This window comes from Ahaetulla prasina, chromosome 2, assembly GCF_028640845.1.
Source record: "Ahaetulla prasina isolate Xishuangbanna chromosome 2, ASM2864084v1, whole genome shotgun sequence".
In the NCBI taxonomy this organism is placed as follows: domain Eukaryota; kingdom Metazoa; phylum Chordata; class Lepidosauria; order Squamata; family Colubridae; genus Ahaetulla; species Ahaetulla prasina.
Window position 1 is genome coordinate 273,762,347 of NC_080540.1, and position 17,545 is coordinate 273,779,891.

The following is a 17,545-nucleotide window of genomic DNA, read 5'->3' on the forward strand; positions in this document are numbered from 1 at the left end:
TCTTTTTAGCCTGTGGTTTGAATGGCTGGCTTTGTCATAGCTTGCCTTCTGAGTAACTACACAAATACCTGACTTATTGGTGGTTTATAAATTTGCCATAACAAGTTGTCCTGGCTCATTCTTTCTGTTTTGGTGCCCTCTCTGAACTCTTCACTAGGCTACAACTTGAGTGGGAGAGAATTGGCTAGAAAATGAAACTACACTCCTGGCTAAGAATTGTTCACTGGCACTTTTCCCAAAATAGTTCTCCATTCTAATTTGGCTTGGCAAAAGGTTCTCTTTCTTTCTGCCTGGGTTTCTTTCTTACAAGCTGCCCCTCAAGATATCCTGTGGAGCTTCTTGCCTGCTATTTTTTCAGAAGAAAATTTAAAGGGACTGTTGCTTCTTTAATGACATCTAAGCATCCTGTTGAAAGTAATCCTAAAAATTTGTAAATAATCTTAATATACCACTACAGCTGGAAATATGATCAACTATCCAATTGTGATATTGTTTTATATTCTTCTGATGCTAGGAATTTTTTGTGTTAGTGAAGTATTTCATCAGTTTCCTTGCAGTATTCCAGAAGTGCTAATCATAAGTGTTAGGCCGCTGGGCAAAAATAAACTATGGTAAATTGAATCACAAGTCCATCTATTTCAGTCAAGCAACAGGATTCCAGATCTCCAGGTGGAATTTTTCTCACACTCCCTGGACATGGCAGATGTTGAACCTAGAACCTTTGCATGCATTCACCTACAGTTCAGCAAGTTCCAAGACACACAGCATGACTGTCACCTGGGTATATTTCTATTTTAATTTGCCCTTTAATCAAACTTGTGGTATCCATAATGGCATACATGCTAGGGAAACTCAATCACAATTTTGCATTCTTCACAGAATGCCACAGGAAATTATACAAGGCATGATGTGTATGCATTCATCTAAAACTCTAGCACAGGGTTTCCCAACTGTGGCAACTTTAAGATGCAAGGACATAAAATCCCAGAATTCCCCAGCCAGCCATGTAGGAAGTCAATGGGCCTTTTAAAATCAAGGTTTTAATAATTGTTCAATAAACTCTAGAAAATATTCTATATTTCAGAAGGCACAGAACCAGGTGCAATTAACCTATTTAGGTGGTGCCACCAGGAATAAAATTCAGAATGAAGTTTAACTCAGATAAATACTTTTTCTATATTTAGGAGAAGTCAAATACACATGTATAGGGGGAGAATATATGTATATGTGTTTGTGTCTTTCTAATGCACATTTTAACATCTTGGGATTTTTTTTGTTTGCAGTTTTTTTTTTGAATTTTGTATTTTAATTTTTTGAATAAAATAAAAAATATTAAAGAAAAAAATCTCTGAGAAGCTGGACAGTCTCATTTAACTGGATTCTTGCATTGAAGAGAACATTGGACTAAACAGCTTCTTTCAGTTCAATGTTTATATGCTTCTATCCGGCAAGCATCCCTTAAAAGTGGTGGTTAAAATAGTTTTTTATGCAAAACTTTTGTAGATATGTTGAAGGAGCTAGAACTGATGCTACCCATTCTACAATCCACAGGTCTAATAAGGTAAAAAATATAGAAGTGACTACGGAATGGAATGGAGAAACAATGCCAAAGTCATTTTTTCTTGCCTAATAGAGAAAAAAAATCTGTGAAATAATTGCCTGGAGAAAGCATAGTATTTAATTAGAAAAGCAAAATTGTTAGAAAGCTTCTTCAAGGTAGATTATTTAAAAACAATGTTTAAGGGAGGAATGGAAGAGATAGGGAAAAATCTACCAAAGAGGAATGCTTGCTTATTATTTGTTTATTATTCATTATTGACAAATTATTATTTGTCCACATTTATTTGGCTGTAATGAGAAATAACCCTCCTCTTGCACTTTAACTCTTAAAAATATTTAACTATTATGGTTACTTTTAATTATTAAGAAAAAAAAGAGGGTGTTTCAGCTTTTCTATTAGCATGGGTTGTTGTGATTCTTGTGATCAATTTCAATGAAAACATTTTATTCAAACATGTTGTATTGATTTAGCAAAATCTACTAATTTTCTCCAAATATTAGCCCCATTAGTTTTCTATCAGCATCTTTTTCTCTGCTATTCCTCTAGCCCAAATGCATTCTCTTCAGGGAAAGGTTTCCCTCCTGTGGAAGCTTATTTAAATTTAAAGGGAAAAACCAGTATCATCATGCACTATACAAAATGTAGAGAAACCTAGCTCCTTTGTCCATGCTGGTTGAGAACAACATTTGGGAAAGATGTTGTAGGAGAGGAAAAATGATTATTGCCAAGTTTTTGTTAGAAGTGTTAATATATCTTGGAACATTGTAAAGATTACCTATAAGATTAATATTCATCAGGTGAATATATATTTCCCACAATAGTAATCAACCAGATGTAAACAATAAGTATGTCCAGGATCACATGAAATGGATCTTAATTAAGGTAGGCAAGGGATTGAATAGAAAACTTTTAGTACTTTCTAATTATGAACACATATCATTTTATTATTTTATCACAGCTAAATTCAACAATTCTTCAACTCTGAAGCCATTTTATTACTTTATCACAGCTAAATTCAACAATCCTTCAATTCTGAAGCCATATCTCGAGGCAAATATAATATTATTAACAGTAACCAATCTGTTTCCTTCTTTCTCAAGCCAGCTTTTTACATGGTGATTATAGTGCTCTCTTCTCCATTGCCTTGTAATCCAGAACGTCAACCACATGGAGTTTGCTGTGCCACTGTCTAGAATCCAAAGCTATGTTTTCCTTCTGCTGGCTCTTTTTGCTGGCTATGTTTTCCTTCTGCTGGCTTCGGATGCATCAGGCTCCTTCCTGGGTCTTCTCCATGGCCATGAATCATCTGGCACATCTGCTTCACATTCCCTCCTTCTATCTGCTACAGCAGAGGTGTCAAACTCACAGCCCGGATGCATTATGTGCTGGCCATGCCCACCCCCGGTTTAAGCGAAGAGGAAAAAAGTTGTGATATGTCATGTGATGATGTGAGTTTGACACCCTGTGCTACAACTTCTTTAAAACCTTTAGTATGTGTTAGCTTGTAGTGATTCTAAGGAGTTTTACACACACACACATACCTTTCTCTGAAAGGCCCTAGGATAACTGAAAATCAGACCAGTACTGAGAAAAAAACTTTACCTTTGACAATCACTTGTAACATTTTTTTTCTTCTTTCTTTCACAATTCTGCAGTTTATCTTCTATGTAAAAAGGCCCATAATAAAAGTATAGAAAGGCAGGTGACTGGTTACAATGAGTTCTTGGCACAATGACAAAGAACATTGAATAGGCTGGCTTCAGTTCCCATGAGGAACACGCAAATTCCGATAGTAGTGTGTGAGGAGGAATATATCCCAGACTTAGAAATTGAAACCAAAGTTATGTGCCAGTTTCAATTCTGGAAAAGCGTCTATTTCTCCTCCCAGCACGTTTGTTTTAAAGCAATATCCTTGGAGTCTATATTTCTGATCACATCATAATTGAAAAAAGAAACATTTTGGAAGTTGTTTCTGTGAATTTGAGCCCCTGTGTCCATGGAAAATAATCAAGTATGTCAGGATTTGATGAGTCCTTCAGGACATTGGGCTAGAGTTCATTAGAGTTCAAAAAGAGAATAAAATATTTTGATAAAATTTGCTAACAAGGCTGAAATGTAATGATTATTTTGTTATTCAAATCTAAAAATGTACAAAATGCTTAATGTTATGGCACCTACCATGTAAAATTGCAACAATATTTTTCTTTCGATTTAACACAGTGCACAAATATTGTTAACAAGTAAAAAAAATACTGTATCATGATTCTGTATGAAGTTTGAGATGAAAATGAGAATTATAATTTTGAAAACTGGTAATAAAATACATTTAAAACCTCAAGTACACATTCCCTAACAAAGTGTCTTTTTAAAATTTTCATGATAGTATTTTAAGATGGTCTCCTAGGTGATGTTTTTTGTCAAAAAATTCATAGTTTTACTAAGTACATAATCCTTTACTCAGTAAAAATGCTTTTTGGTTTGGCTTACGACCTAAAAAGTTTTGGAGCATGTCCATCCCATCTAATGAGCCTCCAGGCTTCAAGATAAGATTTTTGTATTTCATTCCAGCCTAAAACAATAAAAATAAAATGAGTAGATTAATGTTTCATGTTTATATAAACTTTCTAAATTCACAAAAAAGTTAAGATAAAGGAAATCTGCCTACATGGAAACAGTTTGTAGCTCTCTCATGATTACATTTGTGTTGCCACAAGTTTTTTTAAAAAACCTGCAATCCAGAATGTCATTTCACAACGTGACTGGCACGGACATGATGAAGTTACCAATGCTCATAAGTTTTCATGTGATTTCCGTGATTTCCGATTGCCATCTTCCGGCTCGTCATCGACGGCAGCTCGGGAGTTCATGGCTTCCATGACGGCCTTGGACCTGACCCAAGTAGTTGATGGCCCTACTCACATTGGGGGTGGCACTCTGGACCTGATTTTTGTCTCTGGTCAGTGGTTGAGAGATCTGGACTTAAAGGAAATAGTCATTGAACCTTTGTCATGGTCAGATCACTCTCTTCTTCGCCTGGACTTTCTGACCGCCATTCACCACCGCAGGGAGACGGAGCCGATACGTTGGTTCCGTCCCAGGCGCCTGATGGACCCGGATGGGTTCCGGACGGAGCTTGGGCCATTTCCTGAGGGTCTGGCTCACGGCTCGGTTGAGGAACTTGTTGCGGCCTGGGAGCGGGCGCGGCGGGGCCTTAGACCGTGTCGTGCCTTTGCGACCTCTGACCCGGCGCAGGTCCCAACCGGCTCCTTGGTTCTCCGAGGAGCTGAGAGGATGAAGCGCGGAGAAGGCGCCTAGAGTTCCTGGAGGTCTAGCCGTTCAGAAGCTGATCGGACACTAGTGAAGTCCTATACTAGGACTTACCTAGTGGCATTGAGGAAGCGGCGTAGCTCGCCTCCTCCCTCATTGCATCGGCAGATAACCGCCCAGCCGCCCTGTTTGGGTGACCGCTCCCTCCTACACCAGGGGCGGGATGACCCGATGCAGGGGCGTGCTGAGGAGTTTAACGGTTATCTATCGATAAAATCGTTCAACCGGGATGGTTTGGACCAAGATTGCGGTGATCTGGTGAGGCGGCTGAGGTGGTCTTGGTGACATTTTATGGGATGAGTTTGACCCTGTTGCTCCGAGGACATGGACAGGTTGTTGGGAGGCTGAATGCCACCACATGTTTACTGGACCCGTGCCCCTCCTGGTTGGTGCTGGCCACGCAGGAGGTGACCCGAGGCTGGCTCCAGGCGATTCTGGCGCTTCTTTGGTGGAGGTGTCTTTCCGGCCGCCTTGAAAGAGGCGGTGGTGAGGCCCTCCTCAAAAGCCTTCCCTGGACCCGGCTGTTTTAGGTAATTATCGTCCGGTCTCCAACCCGCCGCGGCGAAGGTTGTTGAGAATATGGTGGCATATCAGTTTCCCTTACACCTGGATGAAACTGTCTATCTAGACCCGTTCAGTCCGGTTTCCGGCCCGGTTACAGCACGGAGACGGCTTTGGTCGCGTTGGTGGATGATCTCTGGAGGGCCAGGGATGAGGTTGTTCCTCTGCCCTGGTCCTATTAGACCTCTCAGCGGCTTTCGATACCATCGACCATGGTATCCTGCTGCGCGGTTGGAGGATTGGGAGTGGGAGGCACCGTTTATCGGTGGTTCTCCTCCTATCTCTCCGACCGGTCGCAGTCGGTGTTGACAGGGGCAGAGGTCGGCCCGGGCCCCTCACTTGTGGGGTGCCGCGGGATCGATCCTCTCGCCTTCTGTTCAACATCTACATGAAGCCGCTGGGTGAGATCATCAGTGGGTTCGGTGTGAGGTACCAGCTGTGCGGATGACACCCAGCTGTACTTTTCACACGGACCACCCCAGCGAAGCTATCAGTGCTGTCCCGGTGCCTGGAGGCCGTCTGGGTCTGGATGGGAGAAACAGGCTCAAGCTCAATCCCTCCAAGACAGAGTGGCTGTGGATGCGGCATCCCGGTACAGTCAGCTAAATCCATGGCTGACCATCGGTGGCGAGTCATTGGCCCGATGGAGAGGGTGCGCAACTTAGCGTCCTCCTGGATGAGCGGCTGTCTCTAGAAGATCATTTGACGGCCGTCTCCAGGAAGCGTTCTACCAGGTTCGCCTGGTGCGCCAGTTGCGCCTTTCTGGACCGGGAGGCCCTTTGCACGGTCACTCACGCCCTTGTGACGTCTCGCCTGGATTACTGCGCTCTCTACATGGGGCTTCCTTGAAGGGCATCCGGAGGCTGCAGTTAGTTCAGAATGCGGCTGCGCGGGTGATAGAGGAGCCCTCGTGGCTCCCGCATAACACCATCCTGCGCAGGCTGCACTGGCTACCTGTGGCCTTCGGGTGCGCTTCAAGGTTTTGGTGACCACCTTTAAAGCGCTCCATGGCATAGGGCGGGTTATCTGGGACCGCCTACTGCGACCAGATACCTCTCACCGACCCGTGCGCTCTCACAGAGGGACTCCTCAGGGTGCCGTCAGCTAGGCAGTGTCGTTTGGCGGCGCCCAGGAAGGGCCTTCTCTGTGGGGCTCCCACCCTCTGGAGCGAACTCCCCAGGACTCCGTCAACTTCCTGACCTTCGAACCTTCCGTCGCGAGCTTAAGACACATTTATTCATCTGTGCAGGACTGGCTTAGATTTTTAAATTTAGAGGGGTTTTAAATTGATTTTAATATTTTATATTTGATATTTATATTTCTATTTTTAATAATTGGCTAGAATAAGTTTTTTAAGGATTATTTTAATTTGTATATTGATATTGATGTTTTATATGCCTGTGAACCGCCCTGAGTCCTTTGGGAGATAGGGCGGTATATAAATTCGAATAATAAATAAAATAAATAAATAAATAAATTTAAAAGCATCTTATACTTACAAAGAAGATCAATGGACATGAGAGGAACACATGAATGTTTTTATCACAGTCTCATTTTGTGGCCAAGTTTTATTTATGGTAATCTGCTCTTAGCAGAGTTCATACTGTGCAGAAATCTCTCCTGATCATTTATTACAAAAATTTACCTGGCACTCAGTCAATCCCTGCCTCTACTTCCCCAGGGTTCTCTGTTACATAATTATGAGAATATGCTTTGTGTTTCTATAATCCTTTCAGAAGGTTGTTTTCCTTTGACATGTTTTCATAGCCATGGATTGTTCCAATAAAAAAACCCAAAACTATCTATGGCACCTAAAAAACTAACAGATTTAACAGTATAAAATTTCATAGACAGGTCCCTGCTTCACTAAGACAGATTGTTATCGTCTATTGGCAATGTATATTTATCCATCTTTGCCAGCTGAAAGTTTTAACTGCAACATATTATATGGAAGAAGGAGGCATGCTATGATTACATGTATTGGGTCTTGTCTTTGTGGTTGGGCATGTGGTAGAATCTATCCTAGAAAGCCACACATTAACATGATTACCTATGTTAAAACATTAATAGCTAAGATATGGGCTTTGTTATTGTAGTCAACTATATTAATCTTGGATTCAGCAGCAGCCTTTACTACCCAAATATAGTCCTTCATGAAGGGTGGGGGGAACATAACAGGGAAGCTAATAGGTTTGGGATTTTTTTTTCCTTAATAGTACATCTCCATTGCACTGCCAGTATCATTCCACTTTATATATACGTATCTGAAAGTGTTATTTCAGTCATCCAAACCTTGGGAATTGCTTTCACGTGGTATTTTGCTGTTATCTACCTTCCTCTGAAGACTAATCCATTTGAAATAATAGAAAATATTGTATTGTAGCTCTGGTTTTAGATTTCGGCAATGGTTTGTTCTCCAAGCTTGTTTCATTTTAATTTCCGAATGTTTCGTTAACAGACTAGGTAACATGATCAGCAGGATTTTTTTGTCCTATTCTTTTTTAACTTATATATGTCTTGTTTGCCACTGGCACACAAATCATATATAAGCTAAAGGGGAATAGGACAAGAAAATCCTGCTGATGATGTTATCTAGTCTGGTAATGAAATGTTCGAAAACTAAATTGAAACAAGCTTGAAGAGCAAACCACTGCCAAAAACTAACCCATTTTACATATAATTTTCATACCAGTCCTCAATATTCCTGGGGGCATCTACTGGTGATAAAGATAAAATTCTATATAACTGGTAAAGTTATATTATAAGCTCTTTTACTGATTTTTCAATATATCATTGATACTGTTTGCAAATTAGTTGTATAGTTATACTCATAACTATGACCTTGTTACTCCTCTTTTAGCTAAACCAAATATTAGATCTAATTCTTCATGACATCTTCTACTTTTCTGGTGGTACTAGAATCCACTTACTGCCTCATACGTTAGTAGTATCTAGTCCTTCCTGTTCTTCAAGAAATCTTTCAAGATCTGTCTATTATTCCTCCATTATTTTCCTTCAGCATTTCCTCTTTCTCATTTTAAGTCAATTAGATTTAAACCCATTTAAATCTACAATTCTGTTTCAATTATTTATCTGGCATTATACATATTGGGTTTCAAAAGAAGCTAATCAAGATATTTTATTAGTATTACTTACAGGAACGATTGATGTTTATTTAACAATATACTTCATCTGGACTGAGTAGCTCTCACAATTAAAACAATAAATAAAGTAAAGCATATTAAATTTTAAGCAAATATTAAAATATCTCAATATAAACTTTATGATTTGTTAGAAAAGTTAGGCCCTGGAATAAACATAGCAGCAAAATGCATGGCTTTAATAAAAATGCCAAGCTTGTCTTTTATATTAAAAAAGCCAGATTCAATCTTGAAAGAGACAAAATATGTTTCGTTAATTCCTTCCTGCTATCATGTTAATTTCTTTCTGCTATCACTTAGAAACAGGTGAGGAAAAAGGATAACAAGGAATAAAACTAGTTTCCTTACCTTGGGATTCATTATCCCTTCACATTTAAAGCTACTGTAAAAAATATCCATAGAAAACACCTCACTCCACAAGTATCCATAATATTGTCCATCATACCCACTTGCCAAATGACCAAAGGTAGCTGGCATATTTGTACCTTAAAAGAAACAAATAATAATTCTAAAAGTTTATGTAAAATAAACAAAACACCACAGAGAACAATCTAAAGATGTTTAATTATGTTACTGTATTTCCCCGAAAATAAGACCCTGTCTTATATTTTTTGAACCCCAAAATAAGCGCTTGGCCTCATTTTCAAGGAAGTCTTATTATTTTGGCGTGTGTGGAGCAAGACAGGGCTCCTCTTGCCATCTTACCTGATTTGCAGCTCTGTCTCTCTAACCCTAATCAGAGGAAATGTCGGGAACCAGCTGCGCCTGTATTTAAGTATTTTTGGGGAGGGCTTATTATCCGGGGAGGTCTTATTTTCAGGGAAACAGGGTACTGAAATGCTTATTATGTTTGAGACCGTGCTTTGATTGGATCATGTGATGGATCTGTGGGCATTGGGCAGGGACTTGAACTCTTCTTTGGGTGGGGAAAACCTGGAAACTTTCAGATTCAGTTTTTCCCAAATGTGCCAAAATGACATCTCTAATAAAATGTAACTTTGACGAAACTCAAGCCTCAGAGTTTTCTTTTGTTGGGGGTGTTACTAGGATCACTGACGTTAAGCCGAATCTGAAAGTTTCCAGGTTTACAACTGGTTGTACTGTCTTTCAGTACAAATTTACTGAAAGACAGCCACAATAATTTGGATCTGTTCTGACCAAACAAAAATATATCCTCTCTCTATGTTCTGTGGCTTGAAGGTCATTGACTGGAATCCAAGCATGCCTTAAACTTAAAACATTTTCATCTGAGATTTTCTCACTGTAAATCAGGGGTGTCAAACTCACGGCCCACAGACCAGATGTGTCATGCACTGGCCATACCCACCTCCGTTTTAGCAAAGGGGAAAAAAGTCACGATATGTCACATGATGACGCGAATTTGACATCCCTGGTCTAAACTATTTTCTTTTGTGTTCTTTTAAAAAATAATGTCGTTATATATTTATTCACAATCACATTTTTCTTGATAAAATACTGACGAGGGGTAAATAAGCATTTTGAATTTCCATACCAGGGGTTGCAGATATACCCAAAATTTCTTCACAGAATTTGGCATATACTTCGGCAGGATCAGCTGAAGACTGGGTATGAAGAGCTTGATCAACCTTGCTCAAAACAATCTGACGAAGAGTCAGAAGACCTAGTTAAATAAGAACACCAAAAGAAATATCAGCAGACTTTGTTTATATAATTGTAACTATGAAAACTTGTCTGGATTCAGTATCTAGTATGTCAAGTCAAGGTTAGCAGAAAATCTTCCCTGTAATCATCTAGAGGTGCTACCAGTTACCTTTGATCATTCTGAAGTAGGTTGAACAACTTTGTTTCAATGTAATTCAGTACTCATTAAACTCTTACTATCTGAGTAAAAATGCAAATCACAGAAGATAACAGCATGTAATTAATTAACCTTGGTTGATCTTGAAAAAGCTAAGCTAGCCTGGATTGGCATTTGGATGGAAAACCACCAGGAGAATCCAAGATAAGATATTCCTAAATGGTAAACTACTTCTATATTGTTACCAATATACCAAGCAACATGAGAATATTTACTTCAGTTTGAGGGAGACTTAATCTCTGGATGATGCAAGATATATTTCTTAGATTCCTTTCATTAGTAATCTCATTTAAATAATATTAAACAAAATATATACAAACTTGCTGGTAGTTTCTTCAAGTGGGCTTCAATCTTTTCTCCCTTTTGTGAGGGGATACTTTTCTTACATTTTAGATTTTTTGATAAATCTTACAAAATATATTCTTTATTATTCTGCTTGACTCAGATTATAACAATTTTTCAATTCTTTCTTGAAACTTATCAAAATCAAATTAACTAAAAAATAAGGAAAATACCTGTGTTGGCTAGTCTAGAAGCTACTAATTTCTCAAGGAGATCATCGGGGACCCGACTTCCATCTTTATAATGTCTGGACATTTGTTGTATTGGTTCTTTTTCCCAAACCCAGTTTTCAAACATTTGTGAAGGTACTTCTACAAAATCCGTTTCCACATTAGTTCCACTAAACCTAGCAAAATCAGTCTATGAAAGATAATAATAATATAAATAAAAAAATATGTGAACTAATATAAATGATAAAAATTTTAAATTGTAACATAGCTTGAAAAGTAAACATTCAATATTTTTTATCATAGTTTCAACTTTTAGGCATGGTTCAGGCAATTCCTAAATAGGAATGCAGTAAATTTCCCAAAAGAGCCTGGATATTTGCATCTTCATTCTATTGTTGCTACCTGTTTTATAGTGGGTTGGTATTATCTAGGCCCTTTCTAACTAGCTCAACTAAAATCATATGGCATGAATGAATTAAATAGACAAGTAAATTCTCGTATCAGCTGCAAAATGTGTAGCATGGAGTCCACTCACATACTATTTACAGTCCCCAGAATGAGTGGGGACAATTATTTCAGTGATTTGGATGAATGGTTAGGATTTTAAATGGATATATGCAATACAATGGATAATATCTACTTTGTTTAAAACATCAAGATTAACCCTTTAAAACTTATGACAATCCACTTATGAAGTATATCCGTGAACATGTGTGTCCTTGACCTGATACTGTGACTCACATTCATGAAATAAAATTGTTCAGTCACTATTTACCTTCTGGGAACTGACAATTTTGTTCAACACAAATTGACTATGTAAGCCAATTTACCAACTCTACCACACTTTCCAGATAACATTCAAGCTGGTCCAGTTTAACATTCTAATGTAAGAATGAATCAGGATCAAGAGTGGACTTTACAAGTACAAATTGGGATTATTCCAAATGGGTCAATAAGTAAATGCACAAGCAGGTTTAATCCTCCAAACAACAGTTCCTAAGTTAAGAAATAAAACTGTAATGTATGCTTATGGCTTAGCACATTGGGAACCATCATCACTGAAGAACCAAAGTTTAGAGCTTGACTTGTAGGAACAGAACAAATAATGGATTTAGTAAACACTGTTAAATAAGCTGTAACTCACTATAATGTGTTAATTTGATCAGTATCTTTGCAAAAATTACTGCCAAGTCTCATATGCTTTTATGAAATCAGGGTTAAAGGAACTATTTTAAGTATATTTCAGTTGAAGAAATTTGCCATACTTCACTGCTTGTTCCCTTTAAGCACAGAAGCCCCATAGCCATAGTAGAATTTCAGAATAAGGCAGAATACTTACCTGAGCACATATCTGGTGCATTACGTGCCCAAATTCATGGAAGTAAGTTTTCACTTCATTATGCTGCAGCAATGATGGGCGATCTAAGGTTGGTTTTGTGAAATTAGTTACAAGAGCTGCTACTGATATCATTCTGCTGCCGTCAGAAAGAAGACAGCCAGGCTGAAGACCAAAGCATGCAGCATGCCCGTACTTTCCTTCTCTGAGTAATAAAATAAAGTAGATCAAAAACAGAAAAAATATTGCAAAGAAAGTGAAACATTTGGCACTTCTTAACTGATATCTATATGAATAACTCATCCTTTTCCTGGAAGAGTCAAGAACAATAAGGTAAAGATAAAAGGTTCCCCTCGCACATATGTCGTTCCTGACTCTAGGAGGCGGTGCTCATCTCCATTTCAAAGCCAAAGAGCCAGTGCTGCCCGAAGACGTCTCTGTGGTCATGTGGCAGGCATGACTAAATGCCAAAGGCGCACTGAATGCTGTTACCTTCCCACAAAGGTGGTCCCTATTTTTCTACTTGCATTTTTTATGTGCTTTCGAACTGCTAGGTTGACAGAAGCTGGGACAAGTAATGGGAGCTCACCACATTACATGGCACTAGGGATTCGAACCACTGAACTGCCGACCTTTTGATCGACAAGCTCAGCGTCTTAACCACTGAGCCACCGCTTCCCCCTCAGGAACAATACATTTGTCTAAAATTCCATAATGAGCTTGCTTTTGGGTTTCTATCATTATAACATTGAATACATTGAATACATTATAACAGATGAATACATTGTATCTTTTAAAAATCTTAAAGTTAACAATTTCATTTTTAAAAAAATTCAGTACAAACTCTTGAGAGAGAGAAAAAAGGATGCTTTTGTAAGATGGTTCAACTGTACGGTATATTAAGTCATAGCAATTACACAAGAGTTATTCTATTGCTTGAAGCATTGGCTTTTCTTTCTACCTAATCTTTGTAAGACTAGAATTAAAATAACATTAAAAAATATCTAAGATATTATAAGATAAAATAATATCTAAGAAAAAACAATAAAAAAGAAAAGAACTGCTGTGAGAATTTTGAAAAAAGTTAAGCCTGCAGGTGATGAGAGTGTAACCAGAGAAATGTTATAGAATGGTTGCGTTTGAAGTCTGTAATCTGTGCTCCCTTATACAAAAGGAAAAGTAACAAAAGTGATGAAAAAAACTATAGAGGTTTATAAAATACAAATCTCAACTAGCCTGGGAAAGTGTTTGGCAGAATTCTGACTGAAGAGGTCCGAGACATGACAAGCAAAATTGGAGAAGTGCAACTGTAAGTTGAATGGAAGAGAAAGAAGATTCTCTGCATGTTTGTTGATTTAGAGAAAACATGATAAAGTGAATCTCTTTGAATTATAGAATATTTTGTATGAATATGGAACCAAAGTTTGGTTGCTTAATGCAATAAGAATGTTATAAACAAGCAACAAACAAACAAACAAACAAACAAATAAACAAACAAACAGTGAGAATAAATGGAATGCTGAATGAATGGGTGAAACAAAAGTAAGTCTGTATGATGCAGCAAGAAATAGAGATTTGAAAATTATTATATTAAACACCAAGGTAATTATTTTGACTAAAATATAGAGTGAATGTCTGAATATATATTTCAGTTTGTTTATTTATTTAGTGTATGGCAAATACATGGACTTATAGTGGTTCAAATATTAATGTCCAGTCTACCCAGCCATTCAAGGAAAGGGTGGTCTATGTTGAAAAAATCAGACATTGGGCCAGTGTAAGCTCTTGATAGACATTTCAGTAATATTTCAGTATATTTCAGTAATATTAAACGACAAATAAATAAGATGAATTTGTGTACCTTGGCAGAATGTTTAGCGATGATGAGAAAGTGGATGAAAAAAGATGTTTAAAAAATGATGAAGATCAGGAGGTATTCTGTGGTCTGTGTCACCACCAGTTAGGCAGTTATCAAATGCCTGACAATACAGGCAGTTCTCGACTTACGACCACAACTGGGATCGGACATTTAGTCAGGTGTTGTGATCATAAGTGAACGCTCCCATGTGACTGGATCTGATTTTTAAAGTGTTTTTACAGTGGTCATTAAGTGAATTATATGGTCCTAGGTCTGAATCACATGGTCAGTAAGTGAAACTACAGACATGTTACCATGGGACCGTGTGGCACAGGGTAAGTGTGAGCCAGTTGCCAAATGCCTGAAATGCAGTAATGTGACCAGAGTCTGTGTGTGCTGTCTGGCAGTGTGACAGCCGGAATTGCTTTACAGACTGTAAAGCACCCTTTCTGAGGCCATGATAATTTTGAATGATTGTTAAATGATTGGTTCTAAGTCAAGGACTACCTGTATTAAAACTTACATTACTTATCACAATCAACAGAAGCCGTGCGATGTAATTCTTAGAGATGTATCATAACTAGGATGCTCAGAAAAACTACTATTATTATTGTTGGAGAGATGAGGAAAAACACAGTTGTGGAATATTAGCTGATAAAAACCTTTTTTCAAATCTTCATGGATTCTCACTGGATGATCTTGCACCAGTCCCTCTCTTTCAGTCTAATTCTACAGAGCTACTCTGGGGATACAATCATAGACTTGAATCATGTCTACGGAAAGAGTTCCTTGGATAAAAAGAAAAATACAAATGCAATCTTCGAAAAAAATGTGTTACCTTGGGTACAGGTCTAAATAGAACTGCCCCAGAATTTCTCCGGTTGAGCTATCTTTCACTGTGTAAAGAGTAATGCTCTCATGCCAAACATGAGCATCTTCCACTCGTTCAAATACAAGTCCCAACAGCTGCTGGTAAATTTTCAGCAAGCCTTCTGTGACTGCTTCAATAGGAAAATACTCCTTCAGCTTCTCTTGGTCTACAGAATATTTGAGCTCTTCTGTCTGATTCATGTAATAATGTAGATCCCATGCATTAATCTTTCCATCATATTCAACACCTATTTCTTCACATTCCTTTTTCTTCAGATTTAAAATAAATGCTCTCTCTTCTTCACCCAAAAGTTTTAGCTTATTACTTAGATCATCTGCAAAATAGAAATTTAAAAAAATTAGTGCTTTGTTACATTCCATTTCAGATTACATTCATGATTAAGAAAAATACTTTTCTCTTTCTCATGAACTAATTATTAGATGCTAAAACAAGTTACAGTTTTGAAAAATATTTTCCAATTGTTTGTGCTGCTGTTTCCTGATTTGGTCTGTATATCCTATAATCCCAAAACAAATGTATTAAATTACAGTTTAGCATTATGAGCACTGGGCCTTCTATGCCGAGTGATACTGATTGATAAGAGCAGTAAATGTTTTAACATTTGACTGATTCCTCCATAATTAAAAGCGAATATTAATGATATTGAAGAAGTAATTTCACTGAAAACAATAGTGAGAGTAGTTTTGTATAAAATAATTCACTCTGGTCCAAATATTATAGCAGATCAATTGGACCAAACCAGTTTGGAATTATATGATCTTGATAAGATTTTATTATGTTCAAAATATCTATTTTCAAACTGGTGGAATGGAATTCCATACTCTAAATGATATAAAACTGGAAAGTTTTATAATGTTTAAAATTCCGGAATATTAACTTCATGTTCTAGAAATTGCTCTAGTTAACAAACTAAAAATAATGAGTTCAATTTTGAATCACTCTTCTTAAGTTTCATTATTAATTACACAAAAATGTGAAATCACAGCTGCCAGTTCCTTAGCTGGAATAGGTCTTCATACACACCAAGTTGTTTCCTTAATACAATATTATTATTAAAATTATTCTCTAAATTAACACAAAATTACTATTTTTTTTAAATTAAAAATACTTCAGATTCATCCTGTCCCTGGCAAAAAGCTCTATGTATTTTCACTATAAATATTTTACTATGACTTAAATTACTCTGATAATATTTTACATGTTAAATGAAAACTGACCTAAGAATGTTATAACATTGTCTGTTATTTTTGCAGTGTTCATTTCAAGAACAAAACTTGCATGTGTGCTATAACCCAGAAGTTCAGCTAGTTTTGCCCTCAAAGGAAGAAGCTGTCGAAGAATGTCAGCATTTTCCTAGGAAAATAAAGTTGTTTTGAATCATTAAATATAATATTAAAAACATAAACTCAAAATACATTACAAATGTAGTTGAAAACGGCAACTTCACATTTTGAATGCAACCAAACTTAATTCTCATATGAAATAACAGGTTTTTTAAAAGTGTAAAGTTCCCTTTTATTTTGTGATAAAGAATTTATAATGAATATTTGCACTATTTAGGGAAGATTCTCAGAACAGTGATAAGAGTATCTGGATTGTATGCCAAAGGTTTCAGTTCCAATTCTGGCATCTTTACAAAAAGACTGCAGCATGATAACATTGAACAAAATGGCTTAACTTAATAAAAAGCAAATCATTGCTTACACGCATTATTCTGGAAATGGTATAAGTGCAACAAACAATACAGCATTCAGTAAGTTTTCTGAACAGGAAATGAATCAAATAAATTCAGTATGAAGTGGGTCATAATTAGTCTGGCTTGTCATTTATATTAGGTTAATTATGTTACTCAGTCCCGGGAAATGTTATGATGTCCTAGATTTTTAAGAATTATCAACATACCACATTAAAAATGTAAAATGACAACTAATACCATGATTTTCTTGTGAGATAACTGCTTTAACAATTTATCTTTTCCAAGCAAACCTATCCATCTATTTTACTCACTCACTATTTTATTCAGTTACATTAAATCTTCTGAGAAATTTATGGTAGTCCCAAAATATCCAGAATGAATCTGATTGGGAAGGCTAACATAAAATACCTTGACTGCTTATATGACAAATGTAATTAAATATTTAGCAATGATGTTTATGAAATGCTGCTTCTGGAAATAAATCACTCAGTTACCAACAGAACGTATGCAAAAATGACAGACATATTGGTATCTTTCATGCCGAAGAATATGTATGACTATAGAATTTATCTATTTTGAACACTTGTATTTTATGTTAAGGGGCTTTATAACATCATGCTCAAAGTCTCAATCTGTAATTCTTCTGTCAATTTAGTATTTTCATATTTATAATTAAATTAACAAAAGCTAACTGTTTATACATAGAATGGAAATAGCTGAAATTCACTATTGTGGCTCATTATGGAGGCTCAGTCAATCTCATTGTACACATGTTGTACATTGACAATAAAGGTTTAATAT

At 37.0% G+C, this 17,545-nt stretch overlaps 1 protein-coding gene across 1 annotated transcript in view; it reads right to left on the minus strand.

Moving 5' to 3' along the window:
• Positions 1-1,850: 1,850 nt before the first annotated feature.
• NLN (neurolysin) overlaps positions 1,851-17,545 on the minus strand; it is a 44,829-nt gene continuing 29,134 nt past the window's right edge. Inside the window, exons 7-13 of the mRNA XM_058168095.1 lie at positions 16,266-16,401; positions 14,995-15,361; positions 12,302-12,503; positions 10,966-11,152; positions 10,124-10,252; positions 8,959-9,095; positions 1,851-4,130 (exon numbers count right to left, since the gene is read on the minus strand). Coding sequence (XP_058024078.1) covers positions 3,999-4,130; positions 8,959-9,095; positions 10,124-10,252; positions 10,966-11,152; positions 12,302-12,503; positions 14,995-15,361; positions 16,266-16,401 — 1,290 coding nt within the window. The 3' untranslated portion in view covers positions 1,851-3,998. The remainder of the gene's footprint in view (positions 4,131-8,958; positions 9,096-10,123; positions 10,253-10,965; positions 11,153-12,301; positions 12,504-14,994; positions 15,362-16,265; positions 16,402-17,545) is intronic.